The sequence below is a fragment of the Daphnia pulex genome, chromosome 10 (assembly GCF_021134715.1).
Source record: "Daphnia pulex isolate KAP4 chromosome 10, ASM2113471v1".
In the NCBI taxonomy this organism is placed as follows: domain Eukaryota; kingdom Metazoa; phylum Arthropoda; class Branchiopoda; order Diplostraca; family Daphniidae; genus Daphnia; species Daphnia pulex.
In genome coordinates this window covers 11737601-11753396 of record NC_060026.1, presented here as the reverse complement: position 1 = coordinate 11753396, position 15796 = coordinate 11737601, and the positions used below count along the sequence as shown (strand labels likewise).

General features: G+C 41.2%; 3 protein-coding genes and 1 long non-coding RNA gene across 6 annotated transcripts in view; 2 read left to right on the top strand and 2 right to left on the bottom strand.

Annotated features, from left to right (window-relative positions):
• Positions 1–5888, top strand: part of LOC124206062 (protein Wnt-5b-like) — a 40567-nt gene extending 34679 nt beyond the window's left edge. For both annotated transcript variants that reach the window (XM_046603690.1, XM_046603689.1), the window contains exons 3-9: positions 812–1068; positions 2186–2366; positions 2504–2615; positions 3609–3663; positions 3853–3900; positions 4365–4532; positions 4600–5888. In XM_046603690.1, the coding sequence (XP_046459646.1) occupies positions 812–1068; positions 2186–2366; positions 2504–2615; positions 3609–3663; positions 3853–3900; positions 4365–4532; positions 4600–4787 (1009 nt within the window). In that variant the 3' untranslated portion in view covers positions 4788–5888. The remainder of the gene's footprint in view (positions 1–811; positions 1069–2185; positions 2367–2503; positions 2616–3608; positions 3664–3852; positions 3901–4364; positions 4533–4599) is intronic.
• Positions 5889–5918: 30 nt separating this feature from the next.
• On the bottom strand, positions 5919–12754 carry LOC124206063 (protein Wnt-7b-like). Its single transcript, XM_046603691.1, has 6 exons — positions 12218–12754; positions 8877–9094; positions 7280–7644; positions 7049–7170; positions 6741–6958; positions 5919–6632 (listed from the first exon to the last, which is right to left on the bottom strand). The coding sequence occupies exons 1-6, from the start codon at positions 12319–12321 to the stop codon at positions 6478–6480; spliced, it is 1182 nt and encodes a 393-aa protein (XP_046459647.1). The 5' UTR covers positions 12322–12754; the 3' UTR covers positions 5919–6477.
• On the top strand, positions 6517–7404 carry LOC124206064. The gene is made up of 3 exons (XR_006879543.1): positions 6517–6656; positions 6737–7212; positions 7307–7404. It is a non-coding gene; the product is annotated as an uncharacterized LOC124206064 (long non-coding RNA).
• Positions 12755–14483: 1729 nt separating the features above from the next.
• On the bottom strand, positions 14484–15767 carry LOC124204117 (histone H3-like centromeric protein cnp1). 2 transcript variants are annotated; one of them, XM_046601130.1, is made up of 5 exons: positions 15593–15767; positions 15132–15540; positions 14923–15007; positions 14731–14842; positions 14484–14671 (listed from the first exon to the last, which is right to left on the bottom strand). In XM_046601130.1, the coding sequence occupies exons 2-5, from the start codon at positions 15346–15348 to the stop codon at positions 14627–14629; spliced, it is 459 nt and encodes a 152-aa protein (XP_046457086.1). In that variant the 5' UTR covers positions 15349–15540; positions 15593–15767; the 3' UTR covers positions 14484–14626. The 2 variants fall into 2 exon arrangements, with proteins under 2 accessions (XP_046457086.1, XP_046457085.1); XM_046601129.1 differs by having other exon boundaries at positions 15132–15767.
• Positions 15768–15796: the final 29 nt, after the last annotated feature.

Sequence of the window (15796 nt, the reverse complement as noted above, 5' to 3'; positions counted from 1 at the left end):
AAAAACAAATCGAAAATTCCATCGGAGTCGCACAAAAAAGAAAAGAAAATCGAGAAGGACATTTTGTTTGGCTGTTATTGATTGTTCGTATGTATAGCTATTTGTGTATCAGAGAGACGCAAAGACAAAAACATTGGGAAAGAGAGATGGTCCAACAGAGATAAGCCAGCAGAGAAATAACCTGATTGAAATCAGCGAAATGTACACAAAAAAAACAAACAAAATAAAACAACATCAGTCTCCATTGTTTTTTCTGGGAAAAAAAAAGAGACAAAGTTCCTTATATACTCCCAAAAAATAGAATCTAACTTATAATGACGTCAGCATTCACCAAAAAATTCCACATCAACTTTAATTTCGAATATTATTTATTTTTATTATTTTCTTGCCCAGAATTTATTTTTCCCCCCTCGTCCGCAGTTGCACGGAGATTTATGTGCAACTGCTTGTGTGTGCTGTGTGTGTGACTCTTGTTTATATTCTTTTCTGCTGCTGAAAAAGTTTGCTCTCCCCAGCACACATATATATATACACTCTTTGATTCATTCCTCCACTTCTTCTTGTAACAACAACAACAGCTAGACACACTGCCAGACGCGGCCATGGCCATCAGCTACTATATAAGAATGTTGTTTCCCCTTTTTTTCTTCTTTTTCTTTCTGAAATGTTAACGATGACCTCTTTTGCGACGTGTTTCTCGTCGACTCGACTGGCTCTTTTCACCTCTCGCTCACTAACTTCTTCCCGAAAAAGTTGTTAAAAATAAAACGTCTTTTTCTCTTTTCTATTTTCTATTTTTTTCCCCTGTCAGGAATCTCGGCGTCCAGGGCTACGAGGTGTGGCGGAATCCTCAGCTCTACATGGTGGGAGCCCAGCCGCTGTGCACGCAAATCCCTGGGCTGTCGCCTGGCCAGGCCAAATTGTGCCAACTCTACCAGGATCACATGAGCTCGGTGGGTCGCGGGGCCAGGGCCGGCATCGCCGAGTGCCAGTGGCAGTTCCGCTACAGGAGGTGGAATTGTTCCACCGTCGAAGATTCCACCGTCTTTGGACCCGTCTTACAAATTGGTACGGACGGCCAGGCAAATTTTTTTGGATTTCGTAACAGATGCCGTGTGTTACACAAGAGCATATGGTCGCTCAAAATTGCCTTTTTTTTTTCTTTTGAAAGACATCAGTCAGGAGTTTGGGGGGATAAGGGACGTCATCTGGCAGAGCCACTGAACGTATCAATGGGGGGGGATCGGGTGAAAATAATAATAATAAAAAAAAAGGGCCAATGAATAGATATTTCCGTATATAGTATATACACTATACAGTATAGTATATGCCCCCGTCGATTTTTCCGGCATTGCGATATCGTGCAGCGCATATAACATATTATATATCGTCATCTATTCATCACCCCCAGCGCACGCTGGCTGGCTGGCTGGCAGCGCGCTCCATCGATCAAAAGCCAAACTGATGATGACCCGATACTCGTGTCTGTACATCAAATGATTGTCTAGATCTTTTTTCTCTCCTCTTTCTATATTTAGACTATATAGTCGGGATGATATCAAAAAGATATCACGAGAGAGAATCGGAGAGCTGCTGCTGCTGCTGTTTCTCTCCGATTGTCGAGTGGGTCATTAGCATAGAAATGGAACGGGTAGGAGGAGGAATGAGTTTCCAGCACACAGACAGACAGACAGACTACATCTACTCGCCGAATCGGAAACAATCAGACCTTTTTTAGAATTTTATTTTTCTCTCTTCTTATATAACTTTTTGTGAAGAGGATGACGGTTTTCGGTCGTATTATATTCTTAATGGCCGTAACAGATTGGGGCGCGCTCCATATTATGCACGTTTGTAAAATTATTTGATTGAATATAATCAGACTCGCTTGATTATGAAAATGCGAGAAGAAGAAAAAAAAGATTCGGTTTGTCATTGCAAATGATGGACGAGATCATTTGCATAGGAGGGACGGACCCGCCTTGATTGTTTCCCCGGAGTTTCTTTAGACACGGAATGCTGTATCCAAGAGAAAGAAAAATGTCTGATTGAATTTGATTGCATTTTCCGTGTCTATATATAATTGAATATTTTTATATTTTTTGTTACTTTCCATTCGTGGGTTTTGATTACAATCATTAATTCTTCGGACATGATTCGAATTTAAAAAAAAAATGAAAAATAGGGAGCCGTGAAGCGGCGTTCGCCCATTCGATCGCCGCCGCCGGTGTCGTCCACTCGATTTCACGGGCCTGCCGAGAAGGTCAACTCTCGTCTTGCGGCTGCTCCCGAGCCCTCCGACCCAAGAATCTCAACCAGGAATGGATTTGGGGCGGCTGCGGCGATAACATTGAATATGGATACAAGTAAGTCCAATCAACAAAAATCAAATCCAATCAATCAAAAAAAGAAAAAGAAAAAGAAAAAGAAAAAGAAATTGATTTCTATTTCCTCGAATTTTTCTCGCCGACACACAAATTCCTTCTTGACGGAATCTCTAAAGATTCACGCAAGGCTTCGTCGACGTCCGCGAACGTGAGAAGAACTACAAGCGAGGATCACGCGAACAAGGACGCAGCTTGATGAACCTACACAATAACGAAGCCGGACGTCGGGTATGTTTAGATTTCTCTCTTCCTTCCTTGATGTAACACATTTGATGTTAAATTTTATTTTTTGAGGGTATTGGGGGGTTATAACCGCCCTCCCATCATTTCCCCCCACAGCTGACCGTGTCACGTTTAGTCAAACAAATTCAAATGAAGAATGAAAAAGAGGGAGATATTCTGAAATTTAAATTTGTATCTTTTTACGTATACACATCTATAGGAAGTACATATAAAGAGAAAAGGAAAGAGGGGGGTGTACTGTCCAAAAATGGGCGGAATAATTAGCGATAAGGACCAATTGAAAACAAAAAGTAGGAGCCGGTTTCTCTTTGAACTTTTTTTTCGTGTGTCCTTTTTAAATTGAGATATGCCCGCGCGTAGTTGTCCCCCCTGCCCCTCACCCACCCCTTTTTTGTGTGTGCTATATAGCGTTTCATTTCCGACTCATTTATTAAATAAAATAAAATCAGGGGGGAGAAAGAGAATGACAGCGGTTCTATCTCTTCTCTCCTATGTATATTTAACCCGCCGCTATTTCATTTTTAAACACGTGATTATCTCAGCGGGTGGGTTTTTTTCCCCCCCAAAAAATAGGGGGGTACAATAAATATATATATGTATCTCTGTGTTACCTGAGAAAAATTTTTTACTCCGCCCATGTCATCCGGAGAGAGATATTTTTCCAATCCTTTCCAGTCAAAAAAATATTTTCTACCCCTTTTTTTTTATTTTTTTAAAAGAGAAAATGATTATGTATACGAAATGACCGTTTTGTCGGGTCGTTTATGTCGTGTCATGTCGTATAACATTGTCGTATCTCTTTCCACAAAAGAAAGGGGATTTTTGGCGCTTTTTCTGGTGATGTTTCAATCTTTTTTTCAGCGTGTCTTAACATTTTTTTTTCTTTTGGAACATGATTTTTCAATTCACGTTATTGTCCGCTACTCCCGCTCCCGCTGCTGCTGCTGCTCCTCCTCCTGTTGGCGACGTCTTCAAAAGGCCGTGATTAAGAAAGCGCGTGTCACATGCAAATGCCATGGAGTCTCCGGCTCATGTAAGACGAATTATGATTAGCTTTTTTCTTTCTTTTTCTTTCGTTACATCCTTGCGCTCTTTTATGTACTTTCCTTTGACTCCTTTGTAGCAGTTCACCGGCTCATTTTAAAAAATAAATGGCCAAAAAGAAAAGAAAAAACTTGTTTTAAAATGTTATTCATTTTTTCTTTTTCTTTTCGACGTATAGGCTCGTTGGTAACGTGCTGGCAGCAACTGGCGTCGTTCAGAGAAATCGGTAATTATACACAACACGACGTGGAGCTTCTCATTTTTATTCTTTTTTGGTGGCGGGCAACTTTCCATGTCTTTGCGTCATCTCGAGATTAATGGATACGAGAGAGGGAAACGTCAATTGCAGTTGTTCCATGAGATTTCTTCTTATTTTCTATTTTTTTTTTCGTCGGTCGTCCTTTCGAGTGCCGCTCGCATCGCGTGTCCGTCGAACATTTGACGCGGGGAGAGACCCGACGGACGCGGGATTTTTGTAACGGCCTCGTCGCACGCCATCTAACGATTGAGAAAGCAAATTCATAATGTCATTTTGTTCATTTATTTTATTTTATTATTTTTCGAAATGAAATTCGAAAATAATAATCATCATTTGTTAAATTTATTACCCAATTTCACATCACGTTTAAGTTCGGCCATAATAATAATAATGATAATAATAATGGCAACAAATTTCTTTTTTGATTGCAGGTGATTTCATGAAAGACAAGTACGACGGAGCCACCGAAGTGAGAGTGAACAAACGAGGCCGCCTCCAAGTGAAAAATGCCCAGTACAATTTGCCGACAGCTAACGATTTGGTTTACCTGGACGAGTCGCCGGATTACTGCCTCCGCAACAAAACAATCGGATCTTTCGGTATTCATTCAGAATAATTTAATAGTTTTAAAATTAAATTTTGAAATCATTTTGAATTTTTTTCCAGGTACTTACGGCAGGCCGTGCAACCGGACGTCTGCCGGGATGGACGGCTGCAATCTCATGTGCTGCGGACGAGGTTACAACACGCTCAAGACGACGGTCAAAGAGCGTTGCAAGTGCAAATTCCACTGGTGCTGTCACGTCGAGTGCAAGACTTGCATCAAAACGGTCGACATTCACACCTGCAAGTAATTGAAAACGACAGTTATTGGCGTGGGGCAACAGACAAATGAATAACGACGACAAACACAACCAGCTATAAAAATCCTTCCCAATTCTCTAAAATAACTCTTAAAAGAAAAAAAGAAAAATTGAAACACAAAACAAATACCATTTTATTATATCAACTTTTTTTGGTTCTTTTCTCTCACTCGATAATTACCAATTTCGTTTTGAATTTTCTACCTGGCTACATAATCCACCATTTCAGTTTTGAATAATTATTATTTGTCATCACTGTTTCTAATTTTTTTGTTTCGCCATTTATATTCGATGTGTATTATAAATATCACGTGATTTTTTCAATTTCTTTTTTTTTTCGTGTGTGAGTGTCGCTTTAATATTTTTGAGAAGGGGGGGGGACAGAAAAATATCGATTCTTTTTTTTAATTTGTGGAAATTTTTCGTGTGTTTTTTTTTCTTCGATTATTGTCGGTTTCTAATTTTGAGGGGCTAAACAATTTTTTCATCGCCGTGTTTTATTTTTAAAATCATGAATTCGATCATTTTTTTCTCCCGTTCGCGCCAATACTCGCCTTTTTGTAATTGTGTATACGCTGCCGGTGTGTATCTGTGCGTGTGTGTGTGTGTGTGTGTGAGAGCGCCAAAATTTGATTGATTGAATCGATTATTTTTTAGGATTTTTTTTTGTATTCGTTCCGCTCTCTTTTTTAAATTAATTATTATGTTTCCTCTTTCAACAAGCCAAACGACGAAAACATGCGATTCTCTGTGTTTTTTTTCTTTCACCACGCCCTTTGACATTATTTGACATTTTGATATTATTTTATCAATTGGGGGTTTTTGTTCAATTATTTTTGTTCGTTGTCTCCAGAAATTACAAACAGACGAATGGGGAGAAAAGCAACATGCAAGAAAAGAAAAAAAAAGAATAAAACACAAAAAAAGAAGAAGAAGTTAAAACTTATTACATTACAAAAAAAAACGAAGTGACGTCATGATCACTTCGAAATTCCTCGTCCATCAGAACAAAAAAAAAAGAAAACACAAATTGTACACCTCCCCGCATATAAGAACAAAAAGAAAAAGAAATACACTCAGTATTAACCCATATAATAATTAAAAACAGTTTGGTCTTGAATGTTTTGTTTTTTTAATCTTTTTATTTTTATTATTTATCAAGGAAATAACAAAATTCAAAAAATCGTTCGAAACTCCCTCTCTTTTCGTTTCGGACAGAATTTCGTCTGCTGCAAGATTCAAAAATGGTTTGTTATTGTTTTATTATGTTTCAAGGGAAAAAAAAAAAGGAAAATCTCAAATTAAAAAATAGAAAGCAGCGAGATTTGGATGACCAGTGAAAACAATGGGAAATGATTCTCAATATTCTTGAACCTCAATACGTCAAGTTGATCGGCACATTCCGAAATGGCACGTCCAAAATACGATGATGAAGCAATTTTTTGAAATCTTAAAATATAACAACATTGGGGGCAATTAATTTCTTCCAACGAGGTCAGTGCAGATGAGTTATTACATTTCGGATACATATTTAAAAAACGACTCTGAATCAATCTCTTGATCATTACTGTAGGCCTACATCCATCATATCAGATTTCAACGTTCCAAGCCCATCGAACACATTATCATAAATTTATCAGTCCTAGATTGTACAGTCTACGAGTGAACAATTCTCTCATTTTTATTTGCAGGTGTACTCTTCGCTCTTGATGGTGCAAGTCTGGCACTTGACTTCGCAGCACCAGTGGAATTTGCAGTTGCACTGATGGGAGACGTGGTTGAACTGGTGGGTGTTGTACCCCCGTCCACAGCAGAGCAGGTTGCAGCCATCAGCACCTATTACAGAATAGAGAGAACAAGGTTTGTAAGCCACCACTACTTGTTCTCCAGACCATGTACAGCAACTCCTAAATCTCCTTTTATTGATGTTGATTTGCCAGTTACCTGTTGAGGTTCGATTACACCTCCTGCCGACGACACCCAGCGACCCCGTCGACGGGTTCGCCTCGCAGTAGTTTGGCGAAGAGTTGAGAAACACCAGCTCCGAGAGACGGGGCTTGTTGTGCGGCTTCCTACGCAACTGCAGCGTCAACAGTTTGCGTGGCTTGCTGTCGTTGCCGCTGCGACTCTCTTTGGCGACGACGGCCTTGGCTTCACGGTACCTGTCACCACACATTCAACATCAAAACGAGTCAGCGCTGATGGGCATATCATAATGTGTTTAACAAAACTATTCAAAAACGATGATTTACTGCTTCATCAGGGCATCGCCAATGTCCCTGAAGGCCGGCAATTTCTCCCAACAGGTTTTGAGTGAGCAACTGCCGCTGACTCCGTGGCATTTGCATTCCTTCTTCAACATCGATTTGACAATCTAGATACACACAAATGATAAAGGAACAAAAAAGAAAAGAAGGTATATATTATAATCATTTCCAGGAAACAGTCTGAATAAAGAAGTGATAAGATATTTTAAGACTCACTTTTCTACCGGCTTTATTATTGTGCAGATTCATCAAGCTCCTATCGTCTCCTTCGGTTTCTCTCGAGTCGGCGAATCGTTTGGCCAGCGAGGCTCCCGATCGGACGTCGGCCGAACAGCCGCCCCATTTCCATCCGTTTCCGCCGGCAGCCACAGGACCTCCTCCATTACCTGCGTTGGTATTAGCTCCGTTGGCGGCGTTGCGCGCCCGATGGGACCTGCGCATGGATCTGACCAGGTCCTTGCCGCCCCGTTTGGTCGGATCGCAACCGCAAGAGCTGATAGCTCCTTGGCTGCACGCCTGGGCGATAGCGTACGTCAGGCCGGAGCTCCACACTGCATACAGATAAGCCGCTTCTCGGCTTCCTGTAAGAAAAAGAAACAAAAAGGATCCACGACGGTGTTGGTAATGATAATCAGATCAAAAAGGAGAATCCACCAAACGATTTTTTGTTTTTTTACATTGGAAAATTGCCATTGGCTGGCGCAAAGGAAAATATAAAGTTGTGGCTTTTATTTTATACAATTTAGATACTGCACAGCACACAGAGTAAGAGCTGAGAGAGAGATATTTTATTTCTTCTTAGAAGACGGCCCAAAAAAGGCGAAAGCGGCGGTATTGTGTGCTGCGTCTAGATTATTTACTCTTGGGTATTTCATTGGACGACCCTATCTGATTCAAAAGGCGAATTCGCAACTTATAGATATGTATGTTCCTCTGCGTCTCCCCGCTGAGCGTCGCCCAGCGTCGTTTCAATCGAGGACGGGCACCGGGACTAGCCAGACTTTCTTCGCCGGGTATGTTATTATGTTATGTTAGATATTTGAATAGAAGAGAAAATTTTTATTTTCTATGCCGAAATAAAACAAAATTCCCCTTTTGGGCTTGACAAATATGGGAGACGATATAATTCATTGCAATTTCGTCTGTTTGTTGATAGGCATTTTTAAATTGCGCAAACATTTTCGGTTGGTTTATTCAAATTCTTTTTCATCCGGTAGAAAATTCTCGGCGACCGTTTCTTTTTCAGCGACGAAAATGTTTTTTCACGACGGGCCACCCGCCCAGTTAGATTGGGCGCGGTGTAGACATACGCTATATAATAGTACCGAGCTCTCAGTTGCCATGACCAAACTTGTATTTATTTTTTCTTTCTATTTCTCTCGACTGTATGAACCCGAGCCGAGCTGCGGTTTATACTTACCGTGTTTGTCACTCGAGCGTAATACACCGGGAGAGACACAAAACATTTGAATTACATTTCAGCGGTGACCACAGCTATAGTAGGAGGCTGCCCAGACGTTTCGATTTCTTCTTCCCTCCTTTAGATTGTCCTCATTTACTTAACATAACCCCAAAAAGAAGCCGCAGACTACTATGTCCTTCTACCGCCCGCCCGCCCGTCTTTAAATTATAATTGAACGCCCGGGATTTTTCGGTTAGAAATGTTTTGTCGTTTTGTCTTTTCTCTCTGCTGGGCACCGCGTTCGGCGGTTTGTTTTTACACCAAATGAGAAATTTAAAGGGGAAGTCTGAGTCGACGAAATGAGAAGAAATTTGGTTAAAAACGTTTTTCTGTTAGTTTTTCTTATTTTACCGACAACGACGACGTGACCGAATCCGTTTCGGCTGCCGATGGCCGTGCAATTCCATCGGTGGTACTTGAATTGCTCCTGACACTCGGCTAGTCCCAGTTTGGCTCCGTTGCTGATGGCCACCATGGCGTCGGGCTTGGCGGCGCAGAGCAGCCGCTGCTTGTACGTCAATCCCGGTATCTTGCCGCATATCAGGTCAGCGCTCAAAGCCATCACCGACCTGGGAGAGAAGGCAAAAAAAAAAGAAAAACAAACGACGAATTAACCAAAAAGTCAAATGGAACGATGAAATAAGAAGAAGAAGAAGAAGAATGTCATCAGCCCAGCAGCTTTGGGTTCAGAGATACGGTCACGTGAAAGCTTTAAACGTATTTTCTTTTTATGACTCCCGGTACCTCGTAGGTACGTGACCAGGGCCGACACTTCTTTTGTCGCAGGGCTTTTTTTTTCCCAGGTGACACCCATCACACACGAAAAAAAAGTTTTCAGAAATGTAAAACAAAAAAATTTAGTTTTCTTTTTTCTTTCAACCTCAACGGGATTTCCTGTCACACACACACAACTTGTTGCTCTAAACGTCATTTTATTAGAACCAAAGTCACGTTTGTTTTAATTGCATTTGCCTAGAGTGAGACAGAACTAGAGAGAAGAGAGAAAAGAATTTCGTGGAATGCCAAGCGCGCGCGCGCGCGTTCAAATCACCCGGGCTTTTATCCCTCCCCGCGCGCAGTTTGAATTTATTGGACAGTTCAATCGCGAGGAGAAGATTTCAAATGGGGTTAAGATATAAAGGAGATATAGAAAAGAATTTTTTGTTTTGTTTTGTTTCTCGATCGATAATTTAACCAACAACAAAACAAAAAAGCAGATAAAAGAGGAAAGAGAGAAAAAAACAAAACATTGACAGGATGCTGATTGGAGTTTTCTCTTTTATTTTATTTTTTTGAAAGAAAACAACAAAAAATCTGGAAGTGGGTGTCGAACGAGAGGGTTGCATTCTAATCAGGTGTGAAATGACTTAGCCCCTAGGCAATTCTAATCATTTTTTCAGGAAACTCAAAAAATAAAAACAAAACAGAAAAAAGGCCTTTTTTTCTTAGCTTCTTTCAAGTTTTTCGACCGCTTGTATTTCTCTCCTTGTAGAGGAATAACCCGAAAAGACTTTAGTGTTATTTCTTTTCTTTTTTTCGAAAGAAACAAGGGAAAAAACGAAATAAACCCGCACGAACAAGGTAAAAATAACAAGAAGAAAAAAATGTCTTATTGCTCGCGCACCGACTGATGAGTTGGGCGTGCTCCCCCCATTGGTAAAAAAAAAGAAAAAAACTTAAAAAAAAGAAAAGAAAAGGATAAAAAAATAAGAGAAGAGGTCAGCCAGCCAAGCTATATTATGTCTCACAGCAGGAGGGGGGTTTTTCTTTTCTCCGACTGTTTGGGAGAGTTGAACCCCCCCTTCTTCAACTCGAAGAAGATAACAGCAGTTCTCACGTCGAGGAGAAAATATAACACCCGAAAAGAAAAAAAAAAAAAAAATGTATACGCTTTGATGTGGTCGAAAATTGGTGTGGTGGTGGTGGTGGTGGTGCTTTACCTGATCAGGTGTACACAGCACGGTTTAGTACGTATATCGCGGGCTCTGTTTGTGATGTTCACATGCACATACAGACACAAAACCCCGCGCTCCGACTGGGTATATAATTTGGTTTCTTTATGTTCGCGTGATGTTCTTTCTCTTCTCATTGGTCACGGTGAAAATAATAATAATAAAACAAAAATCTTAAAAAAGAACTATCGAAAAGGCCATTTTCTATGTTGAAAAAAAAAAAGACCAACCAACAAAAAAAAATAAGTGATGAAGCGGTTCCTTTTCGGCGGCCTATTCTGTCATCAGTTATATTATACATCCAGGTGGCGTTATATTTCTTCTTTCCTTCCACCCCCCCACCAGAAAATAAAATTTTAAAAAAAGAAGAAATAGTTAAAGAGAAAAGACCGAAGAGGAAATCGATCGGCTCATTAGTCGAACTTGACAACTACTGCGCTCTCTTCGGAGAGGAGCTCTTGGGCTCTTAATGGGACCTCTTACGGTTATATTCCTCTCGTGTTTTGGTGCGGCCCCCCCATTTTTCTTTTTTTCTTTTTTTGTTTCTCCCAATAGGGTCGACCTCCCACTAAGAAACACTGGGCACACAGCTATTGAGGGTGTTTCGACCGGTGACGATTCGGTTATTTATTGCACGACCGTATAATAACTGCGCCTGATTTTAGTAGTTGCCCTTTGTGTGTCTGCGACTTTTTTTCTTTTTTTTTTGGCTGCTGGGCAGGTGTTGTCCGCCTTGTCATGAAGAAAAAGTGAAGAGAGCCGGCCCGTCCTACTGTGTTATTGGGGGGCTCCAACTCCAGTCCAACTCTCGGCAGCAGCAGCAGCAGCAGCGAACAGCAGTTGCCCGTCGACAACTGTCGATTTGATATATCTAATTGAATCCATCCTGAGGGCTGTCCGATCGAATTGGGAAAAGCACTCAAACGAACCATCCGTTCCTCTCTTACATCATCCAAAGAAGGAGATGGAACACACGGCGGGCCGGCCGGCCGACCCGGGTCCTCAACAGTCACGTATAGCATTTGTACACACATAGCGGCAGCAGCCAGTTAGCAGCCAGCCAGCACGCGCCATCATCGAGCGAAAGCGTTCGTCTCTCTCTCCACCGTTTTGGACGACATTGATCACTGATAAACCAGGGCCAGGGCCAGCAGGGGGCCTTCTTCTCCGTCCCATAAACCTTTTCTCTTTCATTTTCTTCTTCTTCTACTGTATACTTCTTGTTTCCCAGTTTTGTTTCCTTTCAAATATTCCCGAAACAAAACAAAAGACAAAACAAAAAAAAAAGGAACGACAAAGTGGAACAACCACCGACGACGACTACCGAGGACTGCTGGGCTATAGCAGCAGCTCGACCATTAGCGTATGTTAATGAGATTGTGCGTTTGTGTGTGTGTTTTATTTCTTTCTATTCTTATCCGAATCTATACTATATACTACTACTATAAAGCCGGGGCGAAAAACGAGTCGACTTTTTAGCGAGAACAGCGAAAAGATTACAATGATTTATGCTCAGCGCTCGCTGCTGTGGGGCAGGGTTTAATGGCGAAAAATGGTGAGTGTGTGTGTTGGATGTTGTTTTGTTTTTAGTAGTATTAGTTGTAGAGAGGTATTAGCTTTTTTGTTCATTCTCCCTAAGGGTTCACTCGTAATAAATAAACGGAGGCGACATGTTTGGATAAAATATGTACATACGTCCAACAGGAAAAAAGTTGAAGGGGAGAGAAATTTATTTTTTACCTGCTGGAAAAAGGTCCGATCGGCGTGATGAGAGAGATGAGCAAGAGGACGTGCCAGTGCCGGGCAAGTGAGAGGAGAGTGGTCGGCCCGAGCTGCGGAGACATGATCCGCCCCCACGCAAAACCATATCACAACCAACCCCCCAAAAAGATTCAAGTGCTCCTGTTTTTTCTGACTAATTCCGGGCGGCGAATTTTCCTTTTTCCGGTTTGTTTTTTTCAAATTTCCCTCCACACAATTTTTTTCAAAATTTCAAAAAATTGGCGGGGTACACTCCAAAATTCACGCACTGAAATTGACCCCCAACAAGCAAAAAAATTTCACAAAATCACACCAAGAAATGAAAAATGTTCTAAAAAAGAGGAGCCGAGTGAGAGAGAGAGCAAAGTTGATGGTGCGGTGCGGCTAACGTCCTCTTAAGAACTGTGTGTGTTCGGGAGCTAACCCACCGACACTAGACCGACACCTTCTACACCAACACTACCTATAGCTACACACACACCAGCTGGCTGGCTGACTGCTGCTGCTGCTGCTGCCATCGTCCGACATCACAACTCGCCTTTATATATTCCACCTATTCTCTCTCCTTTAGACTGCTCTGTGTGTGTGTGTGTTATTTCCCTTGGTGAAATCCCTCCTCTCTTTCTCTCTCCATCAGCGAACCCTCCCCATGAGGTAAACCCAAAATGCCGAGTGTGTGTGTGTGTGTGTGTATAACCTTCATGGTGCGTTTAGCTGTAGTTGTTGTATGGATATATACATAAAATGTGGTGCCCTGTCACAATTTCTCGTTTGACTGGGTCCCCATCAGCGATGGCCGTTTCGAGACAAAACAAAATAAACTTCTCGTCTTCATTACGCAAAAAAATTCGATGGAAAAAAAAGACGACGCAATCTGTTTCGCTTGTCGCCGGGGCATTTGTATATCCTTTTCCGAGCTGCGCGTATATATCTCGAAATAGGAATTCTGGTTTATTTATTATAGAGAGAGAGAGAGAGACGACACTTTCGACAGCGATAGAGTCTATCTAATATACTTGTAGACACATTGCACTGCCACCCGGGGAATGTCATGATATTTCCTGTGTGTATTTTTATTCATCAGAACTTGAAATTATTACCACGAGAGAGTCGAGAGCGCTGCGCTAGAGAGAGTTTCTTCTCCTTTTCGACGCAGATGGTGTTCAAATAAAAATGTGGAGTTTATGGCGTTATGCGCGCTGGAAACTTTGGTGTTGCTGCTGGTGGGTCGCGCGGGGGGAGGAAATAAATAATTCAACAACAAAAAAGACTTAGATAATAATCCTCGCGGACATGTTAACCAGCATGTCGAAGAAGGAGAGATTGCGCCCGATACTTTGCAATCAGCGCGTATATAATACGCCGTGTACATATGCGCATAAAACGTTTACCCTCTGCGCTTCCCGGCTGCTGGCTGCTGCTAGCTGCTTCTGGTCAAATCTGGAAGCTTTTTAACTTCCTTGTTTTCGTGTCTTTTTGTTGTTTTTTTCTTTCTTGGTTTTCTACTTGGATGCGACATTTGCGCGGTAATGGGCGCATTTAATGGATTAGGTGAATGATTCTTCCTAGATTGGGTTTCCCGTTAACCCCAAGGACACATGCGCGTGCACAATTTGGCTCTGTGTACTGGACATGGAAAATGCATGCATGGCGTGATACCGATCCCGCGGTGAAAAGAGGTTACGTACTAGACACATACCAGCATCAGCACCACCATCGCCCCCCAGCCGGAAAAGAAAAAAAAAAAACAAAGTTGCGATGATCTTTAAATCGGTTTGATTTCCACAGTTGGGACGAACCTCCAAAAAATTCGAAGAGGAATTTGAAATGAAATTGACTTTCAAATGAACATGTGGTTTTTGTTTGAACTCTCTATAGGAAATGCGGGGCGCTGTGTGGAATCGAATCGAGACGAAGAAACGGAATGAAGAAGAAGAAGAAGAAAAATACATTTTTTTTTTCTCAGCACAAAAGTTATGCGTCGTACATTATTCATGGAGACAAGATAATGAATCCCACCAGCAGTCGAGAGGGTATATCTTCCAACGAAACACACGGGTTGAATGCTATTGGTTTTTTGGGTTCAAAGAAATACTTGGACAGTTTTTGCATTATACAACTGGGCACACTTTCATATCTCCATCTAAATGGTCATTCAAGTAAATAAGGGGATATAACACGTATACAGTCAGCTGGGTCAATCGAATTTGAAACCTGAATTGAACACACAAGACACCATTCAGTTAAAAAAAAATTCAAATTTTGTATTTTCCTCGAGATCAAATTTCAAACATTTAAAAATAATTTAACAAAGTGATTTGAACAGATTTGGTGAATTTGGTGATTAGAAAGATTTTCAAATTGAATTTGAGTGTTGAGAAGTTAAGTTTAAAGATTTCCGCGAATGCGCCTGACCAGCTGAATGTCCTGCACCTAATATTTAAAAAAAGGATAATTTAATTAACTCTAAGAAACGAAGAAATAGTAGATACCATTAGAGTCAGCCGTTTGGCGTTGACCATGGTCCACACTGAATCTTCGAATAACTGAATCACCATGGCTTCGGATGCCACTTGCAGGCATTCCAGCGCCTCGCTCGTAAACCTTAGACGTATAAGTGGACTATGAATTATGTGCTGTTGGGGCTGTTAAGCTCTATAGTATATATTGGGTTACTATTATACCGAAACGCAGAGTTCCCCGTCAATTCTTGGCTGATCTGTTTAATGACTCGCGTAAAAGGCGATCGTGGAATTAATAACCCCGTCCCTATATAAACATCATAAAACACACTGCATTATTAAAAAAACACAAAACATCATTTTTCTATTCTTAAATGGGAAAATCACGAAGAGGATTTAGAAAGGAATAATGTAGCGCATATATTATATACCTCTTTGATAATGACGAATCTCTTTGAGAGCTTTCGATCCTGGCCTGTAACGTTTCTTGCCAGCAGAGTCACGAAAACTCGAAGATTTCGGCGGAGCTTGCGCCGGGGTTTTAGCTTTAGCCCCCACAATCGAAGCTCTAGACACCACAGTTTGTGACCTTGTAATCGGAAGGTTTGATGCACATGCGCCAGCATTAGATTTTTTCAATCTAGCCATTTTCTTTCGTTGTTGGATGATATCTCGGTGAAATTCCTGGCTGTAACCTTCGTTGAATAATGACTTCCACGGCGACTAGATAAACGACCACTAAATGAATTCCCGTCCGTCGCACAGTGTTTTAGCAGATAATAAAGCTGGCGAAGTCTGAGAAAGGAATTTGTTTTTTTCGTCTCCACTCCAGCCGGATGCCTTTACATTAAAATTTCTTCATTCGAATTTCCTGTCTTACTTGATTATTTACCTAATAACGGAATTTTTACTGGACTTGACGCGCAATCCAACTTTCTCATTTTTCTTTTTTCCACTGGTACACGATTTATCATTTCGTAAAACCCGCCTTGACGGCAGAGCCACCTGTGAGTAGAGTCTGAAATTGCATGTATTGCCTACGTTGGCAATTGGTTTCCTTTGGTAGACGTAAGCAGGAAAGAAATGGAGTAACTTA